The 16781-nt window shown below is 49.7% G+C and overlaps 2 protein-coding genes across 4 annotated transcripts in view; both read right to left on the bottom strand.

The window, feature by feature from the left end:
• QRICH1 (glutamine rich 1) overlaps positions 1-5353 on the bottom strand; it is a 53725-nt gene extending 48372 nt beyond the window's left edge. The window contains exons 1-2 of one of the 3 annotated variants that reach the window (XM_004760687.3): positions 4450-4854; positions 3642-3701 (exon numbers count right to left, since the gene is read on the bottom strand). The gene's annotated coding sequence lies outside the window, so the exon portion shown is untranslated. Of the gene's footprint in view, positions 1-3641; positions 3702-4449; positions 4855-5173 lie in introns of those variants that run through there. The other 2 variants (XM_045080154.1, XM_045080142.1) reach the window with 2 other exon arrangements.
• A 1158-nt stretch (positions 5354-6511) lies between these two features.
• On the bottom strand, positions 6512-16737 carry QARS1 (glutaminyl-tRNA synthetase 1). The gene is made up of 25 exons (XM_004760683.3): positions 13955-16737; positions 13561-13679; positions 13255-13402; positions 12560-12669; positions 12328-12403; positions 12042-12106; positions 11415-11468; positions 11224-11284; positions 10799-10870; positions 10598-10683; positions 10333-10419; positions 9604-9703; positions 9405-9483; positions 9214-9322; positions 8991-9121; positions 8791-8883; positions 8541-8678; positions 8370-8457; positions 8138-8281; positions 7931-8035; positions 7646-7738; positions 7433-7560; positions 7261-7327; positions 7062-7187; positions 6512-6654 (listed from the first exon to the last, which is right to left on the bottom strand). Exons 1-25 carry the CDS (start codon positions 13995-13997, stop codon positions 6604-6606), a joined length of 2373 nt encoding a protein of 790 aa, XP_004760740.1. The 5' UTR covers positions 13998-16737; the 3' UTR covers positions 6512-6603.
• Between the last annotated feature and the right edge of the window lie 44 nt (positions 16738-16781).

Below are 16781 nucleotides of genomic sequence, written 5' to 3'. Positions count from 1 at the left end.
CTGACCTGACACCAAAGTGCTGCTCAGAAGGGGGTGGGCGAAGGGAAGGCTTCAGAAATGTATTCAAATATTTTAGACTAGTCAGTGAGTAAAAAAAACACTGAGGAAAAATTAAGCAAATTCTCAATAGTGGTGACCACGGTTTCCTCCTTTGTTTTTGTGATCAGAAAAAGCCCTCCCTACTATAAAATCAGGTCATTATTCACCTAGAGTTTTTTAACTTAACAGTTAAGTTTTTAACTTAACAATTTTTTAATACAATGCTTTGATCCATTTAAAATTTATTTTGTATAATGTGAGGTAAAAGTCTAATTTTATTTTTTCCAAAGAGCAAACAACTTGTCCCAGTACCATTTACTGAATTACTGAAATTCCTTTGTTCACTGACTTGAAATGCCACTGTTATCATATACCAAATTCATATAAAGAAAGTCCACTCCTAAGCATTTATTGAGTGTTCTACAGATCTACTAACACAGTAGCCAAAAAAAAAAAAAAAAAAAAAAAAAAAATGTTAATATCTGGAAGATTCCTTGTCCTCTAAATAGTTTATTTAAATTTAACAAAGAAATAAATTATGTGTGAAAAGCGAACTGATAAAATTGTATTTATATATCCCAATATTGTTTATATAACTAAGGAAAAAAATGCAAAAAACCTGCTAACAGTAGTTCTGCCTTGGTGGTAGATTCAGAGGACTTAAATTTCTTCCTGTTTAATACTCTTTTATATTTTCCACAATTTGTATTAAATCAAAAAGATAATTAAAAATTAATCTTTTCACACACCGATTACACCACAGTAACACACAAACAATTCTGGCTGATCGTAGCATGATTTTTCCCTCAAAACCTAAAACTCTTATTTAAAGACAAAATCATCAAGTATCAGAGCTTGCATAATAATGAAGACTGTTAACTTCTTCAAGATGCTGCTCACAAGGCTGCACAAGGGTGAACCCTGGTAATGGAGAAATGGAAAAACTCTCCACAACCCCCCCAAAGAAGCAAGATTCTTAATTAGCTCCAGGTCAAAGACTTGGTGAGCAACAGTAAATTAACTCATTAATTAAGATACTTCAGAAAAACATGAAGCTGGAGGGATAGTTGAATACTCCCAATTTCTGGGAGTCAAAAAGCAAAGAGTATGGAAAACACTTTGGGGCTCATTGGGGTAGCAGTCTGTAAACAAGCATTTGCTTCTGAATACTCTTAAGCATAGCTGCTTTGCAAAACAATAAACAAAAAACCCCAAACCAACAGACCTAGAAAATTTTCACTTATATACACACCTATCAATCACTAGTTATTTCCCCGGTATCTTCTACTGGAGCTTAGCACAGTGTCTGACAGATTTAGGCCCTCAATGTATGAAGTTATCATTACTTTATCATACCTTTACAAGAAGGTATGATGGACAAAGGTTATTCTAAAGGAATAATCTATTACATTTTCATAGGTCTCTTTGCCAATTTCTTTCTTTTTTCTATTTAGGTACTAAAGGAAGACTTAAATACTCACCAGAATCATCCTATCTTGGGTCTCCTCAAATTTCTGATACCTCTTCCCAGTTTCCCATGCAGTTCCACAAAGCAGGTCTTGAATATAAAATGGACTAAGAGAAGAAACTCTGAGCTGTCTCAGAGTCCTGCCTCTTCCTGTTTACCCAGTCATGTTATTGGGCCCCTCTCACAGTTCACATCTACTATTTGTAGATGGCTCCTTACAGCTCTGTTTAAGTCTAATTTGAAGAACACATTCACATTAAAAAAGAAATCAACTTCTATTTTAAGGAGCTGCAGTCACATCTGTCCTAATTAACATAAAGAATCATTTCAAAGAAGCAAATTGGGAGATACACTTCTATTCTTAAGGATACTAAATCTACACATGGTTTGGGATAAGTATTATCCCACTGGGTCATTTATCTGCCACACACCTTTACCAGAGGAATGCCTGATTTAGGAGGATTTTTGCCATATTTCTATTTTTGGACAACACACTTTCAACCAGGAACTTAAATTCACATTCCCACCAAAGACTGATGAACTGTAAACTGGCACAACCATTTGTATCAACTAGTAAAGTCAAATTCTATCCCCAGGTGTGCATCACACACATATACAGAAAGGTAATTATACAAGAATGTTCAAAGTAGTATTGTTAGTAACAGCCCCAAACTGGAAGGAATCTAGATGTCAAGCAGTAACAAAAGGGATGAGTAAATTATGGTACAGTCATATAGTTGAATACTATAAAGAAACTGGAATGAAGGAACTACAGTCACACACAATGGGGATGAATTTAGCAATGCTTAAAGAAGACATAAAATACAGTATGATTCCATGTACATAAAACTCAAAAGCAAACAAAACTATGTTGTTGAGGGATATGAAGGTGATAAAAGTGAAAAGAAAAAGAACATGATTGTCACAGAAGTCAGAATGATAATTATCTCTAGCAGTTGAGAAGCTATGACTAGGAATGGACCCAGGAAGGGTGCAGGGGTGCTGGCATTGTTAAACTTCTTCAAGAGGTTGTAAACCAGTGGTTCATTTTATAATTTTTCATTAAATTTTATACAGGTCACTTGAATTTACAGGTATTTCAAAAAAAAAAAAAAAAAAGCTTTCTGACAGCCAACAGCTCTACCTAAAATTTTGCTCTAGCCTCAAGTGTGACACCAAAGGCTCATTCTTTCCCCCTTTTCAGCAAAGCAAGAGGTTAATCTATCACTTGTTCATGCAGCCACAATCAGAAATCACAATCCTGGAGAGGACTTAAAACATCTGGAACAAAATGCAGGGCAACTAAGTACAAAGTAACAGAAAAGAATAGGTGCTCATATAACACCTCATTCTGAGATGGAGAAATAAAAGACCATTACAGACAAAGAATGGCCATTTCAAAAGTAGACAAGCAAGAAGCATGACACATAGAGTTCAAACCACAACTGATTAAAAGACAGCATGCAAGCTTTAAGGTAAAGATTCCTGATTCTGAAGCTGTCATAATGCAAGACAGTCATACCTGGAGCCCCTGACTTTGATTACCTTTTGGGAGCAATTAAAATTTTAAGAAATCTGAATCCCTATTTGATCTATTTGAAATGGCAACAACATAAACTGGAAAGGGGATGTGTACAGCAAAGGTTTATGAAAAGGTATACAAACTATTCATCACAAAGGGCTGAAAGTAGGAGATCCTCTAATAGAGAAATCTAAGCTAATGAGCTTACAAAAATATTATCTACAAACACCAATTTAAATGGCAGATCTCAAACTTAATAGTTAAAAACAAAGATATCCTGGAACAGGCAGGCCTAAAAGGTATATCAAAATTTTAAGTCTATCTCAAACTTTACTACTTTTCTTTGCACCATTTAAGGTCCTTAGAAAAGCTGTGCGCCCTCATGCTAAAACCTGAAAGTTGCATTGACTTACATTTCAAGGGAAGAAAAGTGTTCAAGCAGCAAACTGTGGCTGGATTCAAAGATGCAGTTCTCCCACATCTTCAATTTCCCAGCACTTAGTAGTTTCTGTCAGACAGCACTCAGAGTAATTGGCAGGATTTGTAATGTTTCAATACTACTAGGAAAAAGACTGCACACATATTTTCAGCATATGAATGATTTTAACTCACCAGTCACCATGTTGCATGTATTTCTGCTGCTTGTCCTGAGTTCTTAAGACTTGTAACATTCTGAAGAAGATAGAACAAAGAAGTCCTTTCCATCCTCAGCCTCTTTTTAAATTTTAACTTTGTTCTTAAAATACAGTATGTTAAAAGAATTACCCCCATCATTATTGTTTGGTAGCTAATTTTACTTCCTCTTAGCTTCTTTTTCTTTCAACTTAATTAAGCAAGACTGTAAAACAGATGTCTTGTCTTAGAAAAAAGACAAGTGTGTTAAGTGTGTTAAGTGTGTTATTTCTCTAGGACAAACCTAGAACTCCCCTAGTACCATAACAACAACAAAAAAGCCGAAAAGGATTGAAATTCTACATCAAAAGTGACTTCTGCAGTGATATATGAACAGATTTTAGAAATTTCTGTTGGGGAATTTTGTAATTATAAAAGAAGGCAGAGCACAGGTTTCTCAGGTTGTTTAATTTTGTTCTGGTCAACTTTTTGGCTGAGAGATAGCGGGCCTTCCTTAGTCTAACAGAATACAAACAAGCCCCTCCCACCCACACAGAAGAAAAGGCTGCATTTAAGGATCTCAAGTGGAATTTTAAAGCTCCGGTCATTTCAAGACCACAGAAAAGGATCCCCTTCCGGAGCGCACAGAGGTGACGCGTAGGAATTGCGCTTATGGAAGAATTACTTTGCAATGACAAGAAAGCAGGTACCGCTGAAGAGCCTTCCAGGATTAACCTTCCCTCTCCAGCACAAAGCACAAGAACAAGGTAAAGAAACTCGAGGGGGCTCGCTGCCCTCACAGACCTACATAGCTCAGTTTCAGAAACAGGGCAGCACCCTCCCCACACATTAGCCTCAAGTCACTGCATTCTTCAAGAAGAACGAGCAATCTCGCCCGCCTCGCGGAAGAGCGGATCCTCAAGTCAGACGGTAAAGCCGGTCGGTTTCTCCCCAGGCCTAGGCCACGGCGGTCCGGGGACGTCACCAGAGCAGGAAGGGCCCAACCCACAACCTTCCTCACACTGCGAGCCTCCCGCCAGCTCGCCGCCGCTCCACGGAGCAGAGGTGTCCTGCGCGTCCTCGCGGCGGCAGCGTCGCCACCCAACAGCAGGGCGCGCGCCCCGAAAGCGGGGGTCGCGGGCGGGCGCGCGCCACCGAACCCGCTCTAACCCAAGGGCCGCAGCACCAGGAGCAGAGATACCCAAACCGAGAACGCGCACGTCGGCGGCCACGCGCGCCAGGAGGGCCGCACAGCGCGCGCGCGCCCGCGTATAAACAGGCCCGGCCGCGCGCGAGCACCAGTGCGCGTTCGCGCGCCGCACCCACCCGAGTCCCCGACCTGCCGCTTCCCACTCCACAAGGGGCAGGGGCGCGCGAGCCCAGGGACATTCTCCTCTCCGGAGCCGCCCCGAGGTCTCCTGGGCCCAGCGGCAGCGGCCCGCCCGCCCGCCCCCGCCCGCCGTTGTGTGGGGTGGGCCCGCTGTCTCAGGCCCACAGGTTCGCCACATCTCTGCCCCAGCTGCAGCCCTCACCCGGCGACGTCGTCGTCGCCGCCACCGCCGCCGCCGCCGCTCTACCCGCCGGCCCCGCCGCACCGCTCGGGGCCCCGGTTCCGCCGTCGCCGCTCCAAGACCGACAGGATTTTCCCCTCACAGCTCCCTGGGCGCCATCTTACATTCAACCCTCACAGCCAATGGGTGCCGAATGCCCCTCTCGCGATAACCGAAGCGTCGAATCCCGCGAGAGTTGAGACTGCCTCCTGGCCAGACTTAAAGGGAACGCTTGTGCCGAGGCGAGAGGCCGGGCCTCGGGATGCAGAAACGGCGAGTAGAGCCAGGAGTGTAGGGCGGAGCGGCCCGCCCTCGGACGCCCCTCCATGCTGGGCGGGGCCTGGGCCGCATACCTGCCTGGAGTAGGAGCCTGGGAAGTTTGGGTGTCAAGCTTGCTCTCTAGACCCACCTTCTGCAGCATGTCTGGGCCTCCTTCAATCGCGCAGCCCCACTTGGGGCGGGGCCCCGTCTCTTGCTTAAGGTAGCCCCCGCAGCCCCTTAACCTAGGCTCTGCGCCCCCGTACCATCGTCCCACCTGGGAAGCCCAGAGTCACTTTCGTGCAGGAGTCCTTAACAGTTAGGAACCCCCTCCTCAATCCGCTGCCTTCCTAATCCAGCCTTCAGCAACCCAGTCCACCTTAAAGCGGGCCTCTGGTAGCCTGGTGTTTGTATACAGGGAAAATGTGGAGGGTGTTAAAGCTGCAGGCACACGTAGACCTCACTAGTAGCCCACACTGCCCCCGAGGGTTATAGACTTTTTTAAAAAAGGGCCTCAGGGCCTTTGCACTTGTTCCTCCTGCCTGGCAAACAACTCCTTGGTCTATAGGGGTTCCCTAAGGAGTTACCTCCTGAGAGTACTTTGAGGCACAGGATTGGTCAGGAACTTCCTCCATCCTTGTACAGACCCCAGGGAGACCTCTCTTGCACGTAGCTGGTCACCCTCTGTCTGCCCAACTAGTCCGTCAACTTAGGCGGCCACCTCACAAGTCTTCCTCTTCTCATTTTACCTGCCACATAGATGGCACTCAATAATTATTTGCTAAATGATTAGACTGAGAACCAGGTGTTTTCATCTGTCTGGGCACACAAGCAGACACAAACCCTTCAGATCCCTCTGGCACAAGTTTCCAAACAGTGGGACAGCACCCAGAGCCTGCTAGCCCCTCATGCCAGGTGCACAGGATTTCGAATCAGGCCCAGATCCCTGCCCTAGAAGTGTATCAGTGGTTTCAAAGGTATGTGCAGTGCACCTCCTCCCTACCCCCAGCAAAGTATCTGAGGTCCTCAGGAGCTGGAAGTGCAGACAGACAACACACAGACTCCAGGGGATTTAGCTGTTCTTTATTGACATGGAGTCTGGGTACCGTTGGCCTCCAGAAGCATGAGGTAGGTCCACGGGGCTTCCTTACAGCTCACACCTTTCCTGGGTCCTCCTTCAGTGTGACAGTCCGGTTGAAGACAAGCTGGATGGCAGAGGGGGAAGAATGACAACCAAGCCAGAACCAGGCTAGGAAGCCCAGACCTCACCAGACCCTACCCTTACCTCCTCCCAGGGGAGCTGAGGGTCAGGACATTTGGGTTCTCAATAACTATGACTTTGGGTAGAGAACTGGATGACTTTGGGCCTCCATTTTATAAGGATTATAACAACCACTATGCCTGACCCCTACACCCTTGAGGAGTAAGAAAAGCAGGGGCCATACAAAATTTTGTGTATGGACCTCTGAACCTGTTTCCTCATCAGTAAAACATGAAACCCATCTCAAGTGGTAAGGATTAACTAAGGGAATGTTGGCAGAGCACTTAGCACAGTAAATGGTAGCCACTATTGTCACTGTTGTACAAAGGGCAGGCAGGTAAACTCGTGTACCTGTCCCTGGCCACTGTCTGGATCCACAGAGAAGTAGCCAAGCCGCTCAAACTGGAACTTGTCAAAGGGCTTTGCCAGGGCCACAGAGCAGTCCACTAACGCTGACTCCACCACTTGTAGCGATGCCTGTGGGCAGGAAACTCAGGGGCTGTCCAGCCAGAGAGACCCACCACCCTCACCTTATACCCCATGAGCCTACCGGGTTCAGGTCACTTAAGAATCCACCAGGCACCTCAGCAGGATCCTCAGGGTTCTTGTGCTGAAATCTGTAGCCAGAAGGAACGTCAAGACCCCAGCTAGGTAGCCATAGCAGGCAAGGCCCATCTTGTGCCCATCTTGTATCTGTCTACACCCCAGCTCTGTTCACTCACAATCTCTCATAAAGGCGAATCTCACAAGTCAGAGGCTGGGACACCCAGTGAATAAAGGCCTTGGGCTTTTCTCCAGTATCCGCCCGTCTACAGGTCACCTCCAGGCTCTCTACACAGCCACTGGGGCCCTGGAAGTCAAGGAGCCTACAATTAGACCCAGGGACAACTGCATGCACCCAGATCCTCCCCACAGCAGGCACTGACTGCTCTCACCTTGACAACATTCTGCAGCTCAATGATGTAGCCTGTATGCCTTAGGCCCACAGGCTGGCCCCATGCCAGGCGCTTATAGCCTGGCTCTGGCTCCTAGAGGTAGGAAGTAGTGTGGACACAGGAGACTGCACAAGTCAAAAGGTACAAGAGGCTTCTCCCCCCACCCCAATGTCTGGCAGGGGCTGGTTCATCTGAAGTAGGAAGTAGGTGGACTGACAAAAGGAGATGAAGGGATCTCAGGACTGGGCTCAACAGCAAACAGGACCCTTCACACCCCCTACTTACTTCTTTGAAGTCAGTCCTTTCAATGAAGACCATGGGTCCAAAGGGAACCTGATGGAAGCCCTTGGTCTCATCAGCTGGAAAGTTGGGAACCTGGATTTCTAAGGACTATAGCAGGAGATGGGTGTGAGTCACACTAGGCACTGGGACCCCCATGTCCAGACCCAGGTACACCCCTCCCCCAACACATACACAGAGAGGCACACCTACCTTGGTAGCAGGAAAGTTGGTGATGATGACCTGTAATGGCTCCAGCACAGCCATGGCCCGGGGGGCTGTGTCATTCAGCACATCACGCACGCAGGCCTCTAGCAGATGGGGTTCCATTGTGGTCTGTGCCACTGTCACCCCCACCTAGCAGGAAGATCAGCATCACTCACAGCCACAACCACAAACTGCACTGCTCAGCCCCCACCTGCCCAACCAGGCCACTGGGCTATACCCGAGCACAAAAGTTGTTGATGGCCTCAGGTGGAAAGCCCCGCCGTCGTAAGGCTGTGAGTGTGAAGAGCCGTGGGTCATCCCAGTCCCTGCAGGCAAGGAGGTGGTGAGATACTGGCAGTATATGCCACTAGTTACTTCCAAACTTCAGTGAGATAGATAATCATCCTACCGCACAGCACCAGCTGCCACAAGCTGGAGAATCTTCCTCTTGGACACAACAGCATAGTGAAGGTTGAGACGGCCGTACTCCCACTGAACAGGGCAATAGACATCCAAAGCATTGCACAGCCAGAAGTAGGAAGAGCGTCTGGGGTGGGAGAGTAGAGTCAGGTCTGGCCACATCAGACCAGAGAGACACCACAGGAAGGGCTGCTGGAATCCCACTGGCCCTCGCCACCCCATAGGCCCAGCTCCCTCACCGGGCCTGGAATTCCTTGGTGCAGAGTGAGTGGGTGATGTGCTCGATGGAGTCACAGAGGCAGTGTGTGTAGTCATAGGTGGGATAGATGCACCTGCAGGGCATAGGCAATGGGCCCCACCATCCAGCCCCACTCTGCCCTACCCATGGCCCCCCACCCCACTCTACAATCCCATAGCCCCACCCCATGTTCACACCCACCAGGTGTCCCCCGTGCGATGGTGTGGTGTATACTTGACTCGATAGGCCACAGGGTCCATCTTGCCATCCTCCATCACCAACTTCATCCGCAGCGTGGCCTCACCCTCCGCAAACTTGCCCTTGCGCATTGCCTGATAGGACCAAGGGCTCAGACTGCCTCTCAGCACAGGGGCACCTCCTCCTCAGCACCCACCCAGACCCAGCTGCCCCTCTAGAACCCCACCTCAAAGAGCAGCAGTGACTCCTCTACAGGACGGTCTCTCCAGGGTGAGGGCAATGAGTTATGGCCTTTGAGCTCCTCTCCTCGCTGGTGGCACACATAGGCCTGGCCCCTATGGGGGAAGAGGTATGAACGCCCAAGATGGCTATGTCCTGGGAAGCCTGCCTAGTTCTATGTGACAGCCCCGGCCTCACCTATGGATGAGCTCCACGGCCCAGGCATACAGCTGGTCAAAGTAATCAGAGGCATATGTAACCTTGTAAGGACTGTAACCTGAGACAGAAAAAGACTTGGTATGAGCAATGAGCCAGGGACACCCAATGACAAGCCATAGCCCACGGAGAGGCCCGCTGACCACCAGTTCTTTCTTTCCAGCCCTTGCCCAGCCCATACCCAGCCAGGCCACCATGTCGTAGATGGCAGTGAAGAACTTTGCTTCCTCCTTCTCAGGGTTGGTGTCATCAAAGCGTAGAAAACAGATCCCATTGTTGGCCTAGGAGTTATAGAATCTGTGAGCTCTCATATCATCAGCTTCCAGAGTCCAACTCATTAAACTTGGACCTTCTCAGAGCTCTCCCATGTCAGAATTGAAAACACCTTCAGGAGTTTCACTCATCTTCCTGTATCTAAATGCCTTAAACAAAGTACCTTATACCAACTCCAGACACCCTCTTTCTAAGCCTGAGGAGTTGCACTGGGTAGTTCACCAAAGTTGAACTCACTGCCTCAACTTCAGCTTTTTCCCAATGAGCCCAATGGATTCCTGGCCTTTTTTTTTTTTTTAAGATTTTATTTATTTATTTGACAGAGACCACAAGTAGGCAGAGAGCCAGGCAGAGAGAGAGGAAGAAGCAGACTCCCCGCTGAGCAGAGATCCCAATGTGGGGCTCAATCCCAGGATCCTGGGATCACGACCCGAGCCGAAGGCAGAGGCTTTAACCCACTGAGCCACCCAGGCGCCCCATGGATTCCTGGCCTTTTATCACATACATGATTCCCCTCCAGTCTCTGTCCGCTCTGGGCACATTATAGCAGCAGCAGGAAAGGCAGGGACACCTTTCTGGTATCAAGTCTTGGGAGCAGCAAGTGGTCACCCTGACTGCCAGATTTCCACATACTCACCTTGGCATAGCCAAAGTTGAAGTTGATGGCTTTGGCATGTCCTATGTGTAGGATTCCATTGGGTTCCGGCGGGAACCGGGTCCGTACCTGAGATGAGGGAAATAGGACATTTAAGCCAGAATTAAGCCAGAACTGAGACTGCCCTCAAGGGACAGATGCTCCTTCCTAGGGAGGCCAGGTGATGGGTTAGATGGAGCAGGCTGAAGGCAGCCCAGGCCCCCTGGCGAGTGACAGGACTAACTTGCCCAACAGTACTTCCACACACCTGTCCTCCAGTGATCTCCAGGTGCTGCTTCAGTAAGTCCATGGTGTGTGGAGTGGTAACATAGCCTGGGGTCTTATAGTTCTCACCTGCCAGGGCCAGAACAAGCCTGAGGACTGCGCTGCAGCCCAAGGCTCTCTACCCTGGCTTTAAGAGTTACTATCAAGATCTTATCCTCCCCAGGATTTTGACCTGCCTGCTCACCAGGTTTGTGGAACTTAAGTGCCTCCCCTCGGAGCTGCTCCATCAGAGAGAGGGCCTGGTCAGCAGCCTCACCTGTGAAGAACAGACCAAAGAAAACTTATCCTCTGATCCTCTGAATATAGCTACCTCGTGCAGCTCAGGGAGGTACTTCTCAGTACTCCCCAAATCCTGCAACCAGAGGAGAACCATACAGGTTCTTCTTTCTCCAACCCCAGAGACAAGAGGTACAGAGCGAGACTTCTCTGTTTCCTCATGCTAGTCTCTGGGTAATGAGAACAAAGGAAACACCAGGAATTCCAATCTGGCAGTGGAAGGTAGGATGATGAGGAAGTTAATGGCCTGAGGAGACTGGGCTACAAGAACCCATCATGTAGAAAGTCTAGAAGTCAGAGAGCTGAATGTGTCAGGGACCTCAAGCCTCTCACCATTCTCCATCATGTCCTTTGCTGTCCTCCGGTCTTTCTCTTCTGGCCGAGCTTTTGACAACTGAGAGAAGCCCAGAAGTTGGGTCAGGTTCTTAGGATCACTGGGGCCACATGCTCCCTTCCCCAGCCGGAAGTCTCACCCCACCCCACCTCATCCCCAGGGAGCCAGGACCATACCCAGGAAACCCCACCTTGGGTTTCTTCTCCAGATCAGTCTCTGTTTTGGGACCCAGAAGGTGAAGAACCTGTGCAGAAACCAGGGCTCGGGCTGAAACAAGAGTGTTCTGCTTCAAGGAGCCTCTGATTGACCCCGCCCACCTACCCAAGGGCTTTCTGGCCTGCCTACCAATATTGCCTTGAAGAACCTACCTAGCCCATCCCACTTCTCCTCCTCACATGGTTCTGCTGGCCCCAAATGCTCTTTCCCCCCTGAGAGTCCAAAATCTGGTGACAAAACAGGTAACAAAAACTGCCATTTACAGAGAGGAACTGTGGGCTCAGCATCAAGACAACAAACTACCTCAGCCATCAGCCTCTTGCGATTCTCACCCATCATCTGAGATGAGGGCCATATCACCTCTGTTTACAAGATGAGAAAATTAAGGTTCAGAGGAAAGTAACTCACCGGAAAACAGGCGCGACCCAGAGGCCCAACTCTTTTACTGCCCACCAGGGTGGTGCTCTTCCACACTAGGCTCTATGATCCACCACAGCAGGGAGAGTGTCTCTCCCCCTCCCACCCCCATGTATCTTTCAGTGGACCCTAGGCACTGTCCATGGCAGGGTCTTTGCCTGCTTCAGCTCAAGGAGTTGCTCACCTGCATGTCCACTTCGTGCTTGATCATTTTGCCATCTGCCCACTTGAGCATAGCTCGAGCCTCTCCTAGAAACATGGGCACAAGGAGCTGCAGAAAGGCCAAGAAGGACACTTCCTACTCTCTTTCACAAGAAAAAGTCCTAGCTGACCTCAAGAACCAGCGCCTGGGCCCAACCGGACCACTTTTAAAATGCTCTTTTCCTCCCTCTCCTCTCTCTCATTTATGCCCAAAAAAGAAGGTATGACCAGAGAGAACAACATAGTCCACTGCCCCAGGCCCTGCTCACCCATCAGCAGTCCCATGTTGAAACGATAACGCTCCTCCAGGAGCTGGGGCCGGTGACGATTTATGGCAGCCTCCACCTGCAGAAAGCCAAACCATGTCATTCAGAAAAGTGTCCTTCAAAATGCTCTAAGGGACCCACACTCTCACCCTGTCTCTTCCTGGGTGGAGAAGCTGAGCCACTCCTTTCCAGGGTCAGTACTAAGGAGGTACCCGATGCCTAAGGAAAGACTCACAGCCTCTTCAATCTGCTCTGGGGTCACCATGACACCCACACCACATTCCTGCTCAAAGTCCTCCGTGTTGATGGGGTCCAGGGGATGGCTTCGCACATACTCAAGGGCAGCTGAGAAAGGAGAACCAATGAGTGGCATCTCAGCTGCAAGAAGTGGTTAGACAAGGCCCTGCCTAGCCCCATGAAACCCCAATAATCACAATTCGGCCTCCTCTGAGGTTAAGACTTGCACCATCCTAGAGAAGCTCTGAGACCACAGGAAAGAATCCTGCTCTGGGGGCGCCTGGGTGGCTCAGTGGGTTAAGCCGCTGCCTTCGGCTCAGGTCATGATCTCAGGGTCCTGGATCGAGCCTCGCATAGGGCTCTCTGCTCAGCAGGGAGCCTGCTTCCCCCTCTTTCTCTGCCTGCCTCTCTGCCTACTTGTGATCTTTCTCTCTGTCAAATAAATAAATAAAATCTTTAAAAAAAAAAAAATCCTGCTCTGATAGAAGCGCTCCTTTAGACCCACACCGTTCCTCAGTCAGTTTCACCACGGGGAACCCTTTCCATCCCTTATTGTCAGAGCCTGGGTTTAGAGAGGTACGCAGAAGGAGCACAGAAAAAGGCCACTGGGGGACTTGGCAGAAAGGGCAGACAGGGATATTGGCTGAAGGGAGGAGATGGAGATGGAAGTAGCAGGGCAGGCAGGGGTCTCACCGCTCAGCTGGAGCTCGGTGTGGATCTTCTTATTGGCTATGTAGCTCACAAGGAAAGAAAGACGCCGAGGATCCCTGAGTCGGGATGCCAAGCCATATAGCAGGGTCCCGGTAGCTTTGTCAATAGTGGAGCCCAGAGTCTGCTGCGCCTGGGGTTCAAGGGGTCAGAAGAGAAGCCCCACACCCAGTTAAGAAAAACACGAGTTAGACAGGTAGGTAGGTCGGGGTCGGGGTGAGGATGGGGATTGGGACCTGGTCCGGCATTGAAGCAGTCGGCAGCCAGGGTTAAGGGCAGAGGGACTCCCACCTGGGTCGCCGCCTCGCGCAGCTGCGCACTCAGAGCCGTGTTCTTGAGCGTCTCCCGGGCCTTATGCTCGCTCAGGCCAAGGCCGGTGAAGAGCGAGAGCGAGTCCAGAGCCGCCATGGCTGGGACACCGGAAACCGAAAGAAAACTTTGGGGCCAATCTGACGTTGGCATTAGCCCACTGACCAATAGTAGGGCGAAGCCGCCAGGGAGAGCCAATGGTAGCCATCCTGGAGGGAAGGGGCGGGCTACACAGGGTCGTCGGCGCCATTTAAAAGATAGAGGCCGCCCAAACCGGTTTTTCCGAGCGCTTCACTTCCGCCTACGTTTTCGTGGTGCGGGTCGCTTGAAGTGAAGTGGTGGGGGCGGCAGGACTTTAGGGGAGATTTGCACGAACCTGAGAAGGTGTTCAGCACAGAAGCAGGAAAGCTTGGGACCATCCCATTTCCGTTGTTGGGAGCAACTGCGAGTTCGATCGCGTTTCTGACGTCACAGCTTTGGAGTTGTCATGGAAACAGCTGGGGGGCAGGGGACCGAACTCCGGAGAAACCTGTCAAGACTCCAGCACAGATAGTGTGTAGAATGGCAGATAGAGGGGCTCCCTAAGTCCGGCACTTTTCAGGCGCCCACCTAGACACACCCGGCTAGGAGATATTTGGGCTGAACCTCAACGGTGTTCTGTAATGACTTCTTTTAAAAATCTCCTGACATACGTACCCTCCCTTACCAAAGCATGCAAATGTCACAAAAAACTACAGGCAAATTAGACCTGGAAATCCATCTGCAAGTGTTTGACAAGGTATTTTATTGAAGTTAGGATAGGGTGGAGCAGAGGAGATACAATGTTCATGATGAGGCCTGTTGTGCTTGGCGGAATCTCCCCAGTGTCTCACTGGACTTCTAGGACCTGCTGAGAATCAGGCTAAAGGAGAACTGTTTTCTTTGTGGAACTGGAGCTGCTGTGATGGTGAGAAGATCCCCAAATTTGGGATTGGAACTCAAGCTTTTTAGGCTTTGGGGTCACTAATACTTGTGGACCATCAAGAACGAGGCAGGATATCCATGACTACAGTCTATCCATGTTCTGTGTTCTGCATTGTGGTCATATCCCACTAATGACCAAGTGCCATTTCTGAGCCTACATCTGGGTCCCACATGATGATCACATCCGTTCTGCCCAGGACCACACTGCATCAATACCGAAGTCCATTCCTATGTCTTGGCTCCCATGACTCCAGCCTGATGTCCATCCCAGGCAAGGCCAGGTGCAGGCATTGAGGTAGTGCAGTGGTACCATAAACAGGCACCAAGAAGCAGAGCCTCAGCCACACCACCCCTATGCTGAGTCCACAGCTACAGATACCTAGCCCACAAAAAAGGTGCCTTTGATGAGCACAGTGCCTGCCACATCCACTGTCCCCTCTGTACCTGATGCCACCGGATTTATTACAGCACTATTACCATCAAGTCCTGCAGGTCTGGTGATGGCTCCCTCAATGGAGTCAGGGCCTACCTCACCTTTTCCGGTTCTCTCATAGTGCCTGCTCTGGGAACCTGTGGCTCTATGTCACAGGATGAGACAGTAGCCCCACCAATGTACCAAGAATGCCACAAGAAGCAGAGGCAAGCTACCCAGTCTTCTGGAGCCCTATGAATTGCCCAGAATAGAACCATGACATTTTATGGCCCAGCTCAGCAGCTGGCTTGCTTACATGGGTCCCTGACACAACTTCAAGGAAAATCAAGAAAAAAATGATCAAGGAGAAAAGCCAGGCAGCAGTCAGCAAGGCGCAGCTTTGGCATGGGAAGAGGCAGGGTCCTGGGGCTGGCAGCACAGAGGTAGTAGGGGCCATAGTGCAGATGCCACAGAAAGGTTATATGGCAGATACAACAGCAGCCAGGTTATGGTCAAGGGCAAAGAGCCCTGTGATCAGTGCATCTACTACAAGCAGACCACCAGTGGCTAGACACTTGGGGCTGCACACAGTTAAGATAGAGCACTATCCTGTTGTACCCCATACCCAGCAGGCCCTCCAATAGTATGCCAACACCAGCCCTCAGTTTGGCAATTCCACCATTTCTGTAGGTTCTCACACCCAGCTCTCCAGGCTCCACTCCATAGCCAGCAACCCTACACTGCCCTTGTGCCATGTTCCCATAAGAAAAAGCCTACACTGGTCACAGGGGTAGCTTTCTCCAGGAGCTCTCTCTGCTTTCCTCCACCCCTAACTCCAAATGAGGCTAAGGTGTCCTAGCAGGGCCCAAATGCTAAGCTTTTTATAGGACTGGCCCCAGAAGCTTAGGGCAGGGATGGATCTACAGGGCTGCCAAAATCCTGCTGCCCCCCGCCCCCCGCCCCTGCCTGCCTTATACTTTTTCTGGCTTAAGAGTCGCCTTATGAGTACCTCTGTTTCCTATCTGCTCTGGCTGGAGACATCCAACCTTACCGTCAAGCCGTTGAACAGAGGAGGAGGCTGCACTGTCCATGAAGAGAGACAAGGAATCTTTTCATAAGATTTGCCCTTGCTATGTGTATGTACAAGGTCAAAGAGGCCCTGAAAGTAAGACTGCAGACCCACTATGGGTAAACAGCCTGGGGGCAAAGGCCAGGAGCCAAGGTCTCAGGGACTTAAGGGAAGAAATGGCCCGCCAGGATCCTGCACCTTCCCATCCACACGAAGGCACCCAAGATGAGCTTCGGGCTCACTGCCTGTCCTTTTGGAGGGTCTCTCTCCACTAAGGGATTCAGATGGTGCTCAGACCATAGCAGTGGTATTCTCCACTAAGGGATTCAGATGGTGCTCAGACTATAGCAAAGAAAGACCTGATACCAGGAAAGGAGGAAGACAGTACTCCCAATGCTTCCTGTTCCCCAAGAAGTCCTCCCTGACCTACTGTCTGGCTGTCAGCCCCAGGCTACCCCAGTGCCTGCACCTTTGACCCCAGCTTCTGGAGCCTCATGGGGTACTCATCCACCCTTTAGGTGTGAAGTACTGACAATGATGCCCAACACCACTGCTTCCACATGAGACTCAGAACTGGTGGCATCAAAGGGCAGCAGGTAGGCCCCAGAAAGCTGATGGCTTTGTGACCCACGGAGGCTGAGGTGCGAGTCCACCATCTCTCCTCAGTACTTTCAGGGTTTTGCTTTTTGTTTTTTTTTTTAAGATTTTATTTATTTGACAGAGAGAGATCACACGTAGGCAGAGTGGCAGGCAGATGGA

Source organism: Mustela putorius, unplaced genomic scaffold, assembly GCF_011764305.1.
Source record: "Mustela putorius furo isolate JIRA1106 unplaced genomic scaffold, ASM1176430v1.1 tig00000095_pilon_pilon_pilon, whole genome shotgun sequence".
Lineage (NCBI taxonomy): Eukaryota > Metazoa > Chordata > Mammalia > Carnivora > Mustelidae > Mustela > Mustela putorius.
Note: the sequence above shows the minus strand (reverse complement) of the source record. Positions and strands in the feature narration are given on the sequence as shown.

Bases quoted from the DNA above. Each gene is read 5' to 3' on its own strand.
- QARS1 (XM_004760683.3), bottom strand. From the start codon at position 13,997: ATGGTCCCAAGCTTTCCTGCTTCTGTGCTGAACACCTTCTCAG. The intron at 8,679-8,790 runs GTGAGGGAGCTG...CTCCCACCCCAG, and splicing joins ACCAAGGAATTCCAGGCCCG to ACGCTCTTCCTACTTCTGGC. The intron at 8,282-8,369 runs GTATAGCCCAGT...TCTTCCTGCTAG, and splicing joins TCAACAACTTTTGTGCTCGG to GTGGGGGTGACAGTGGCACA.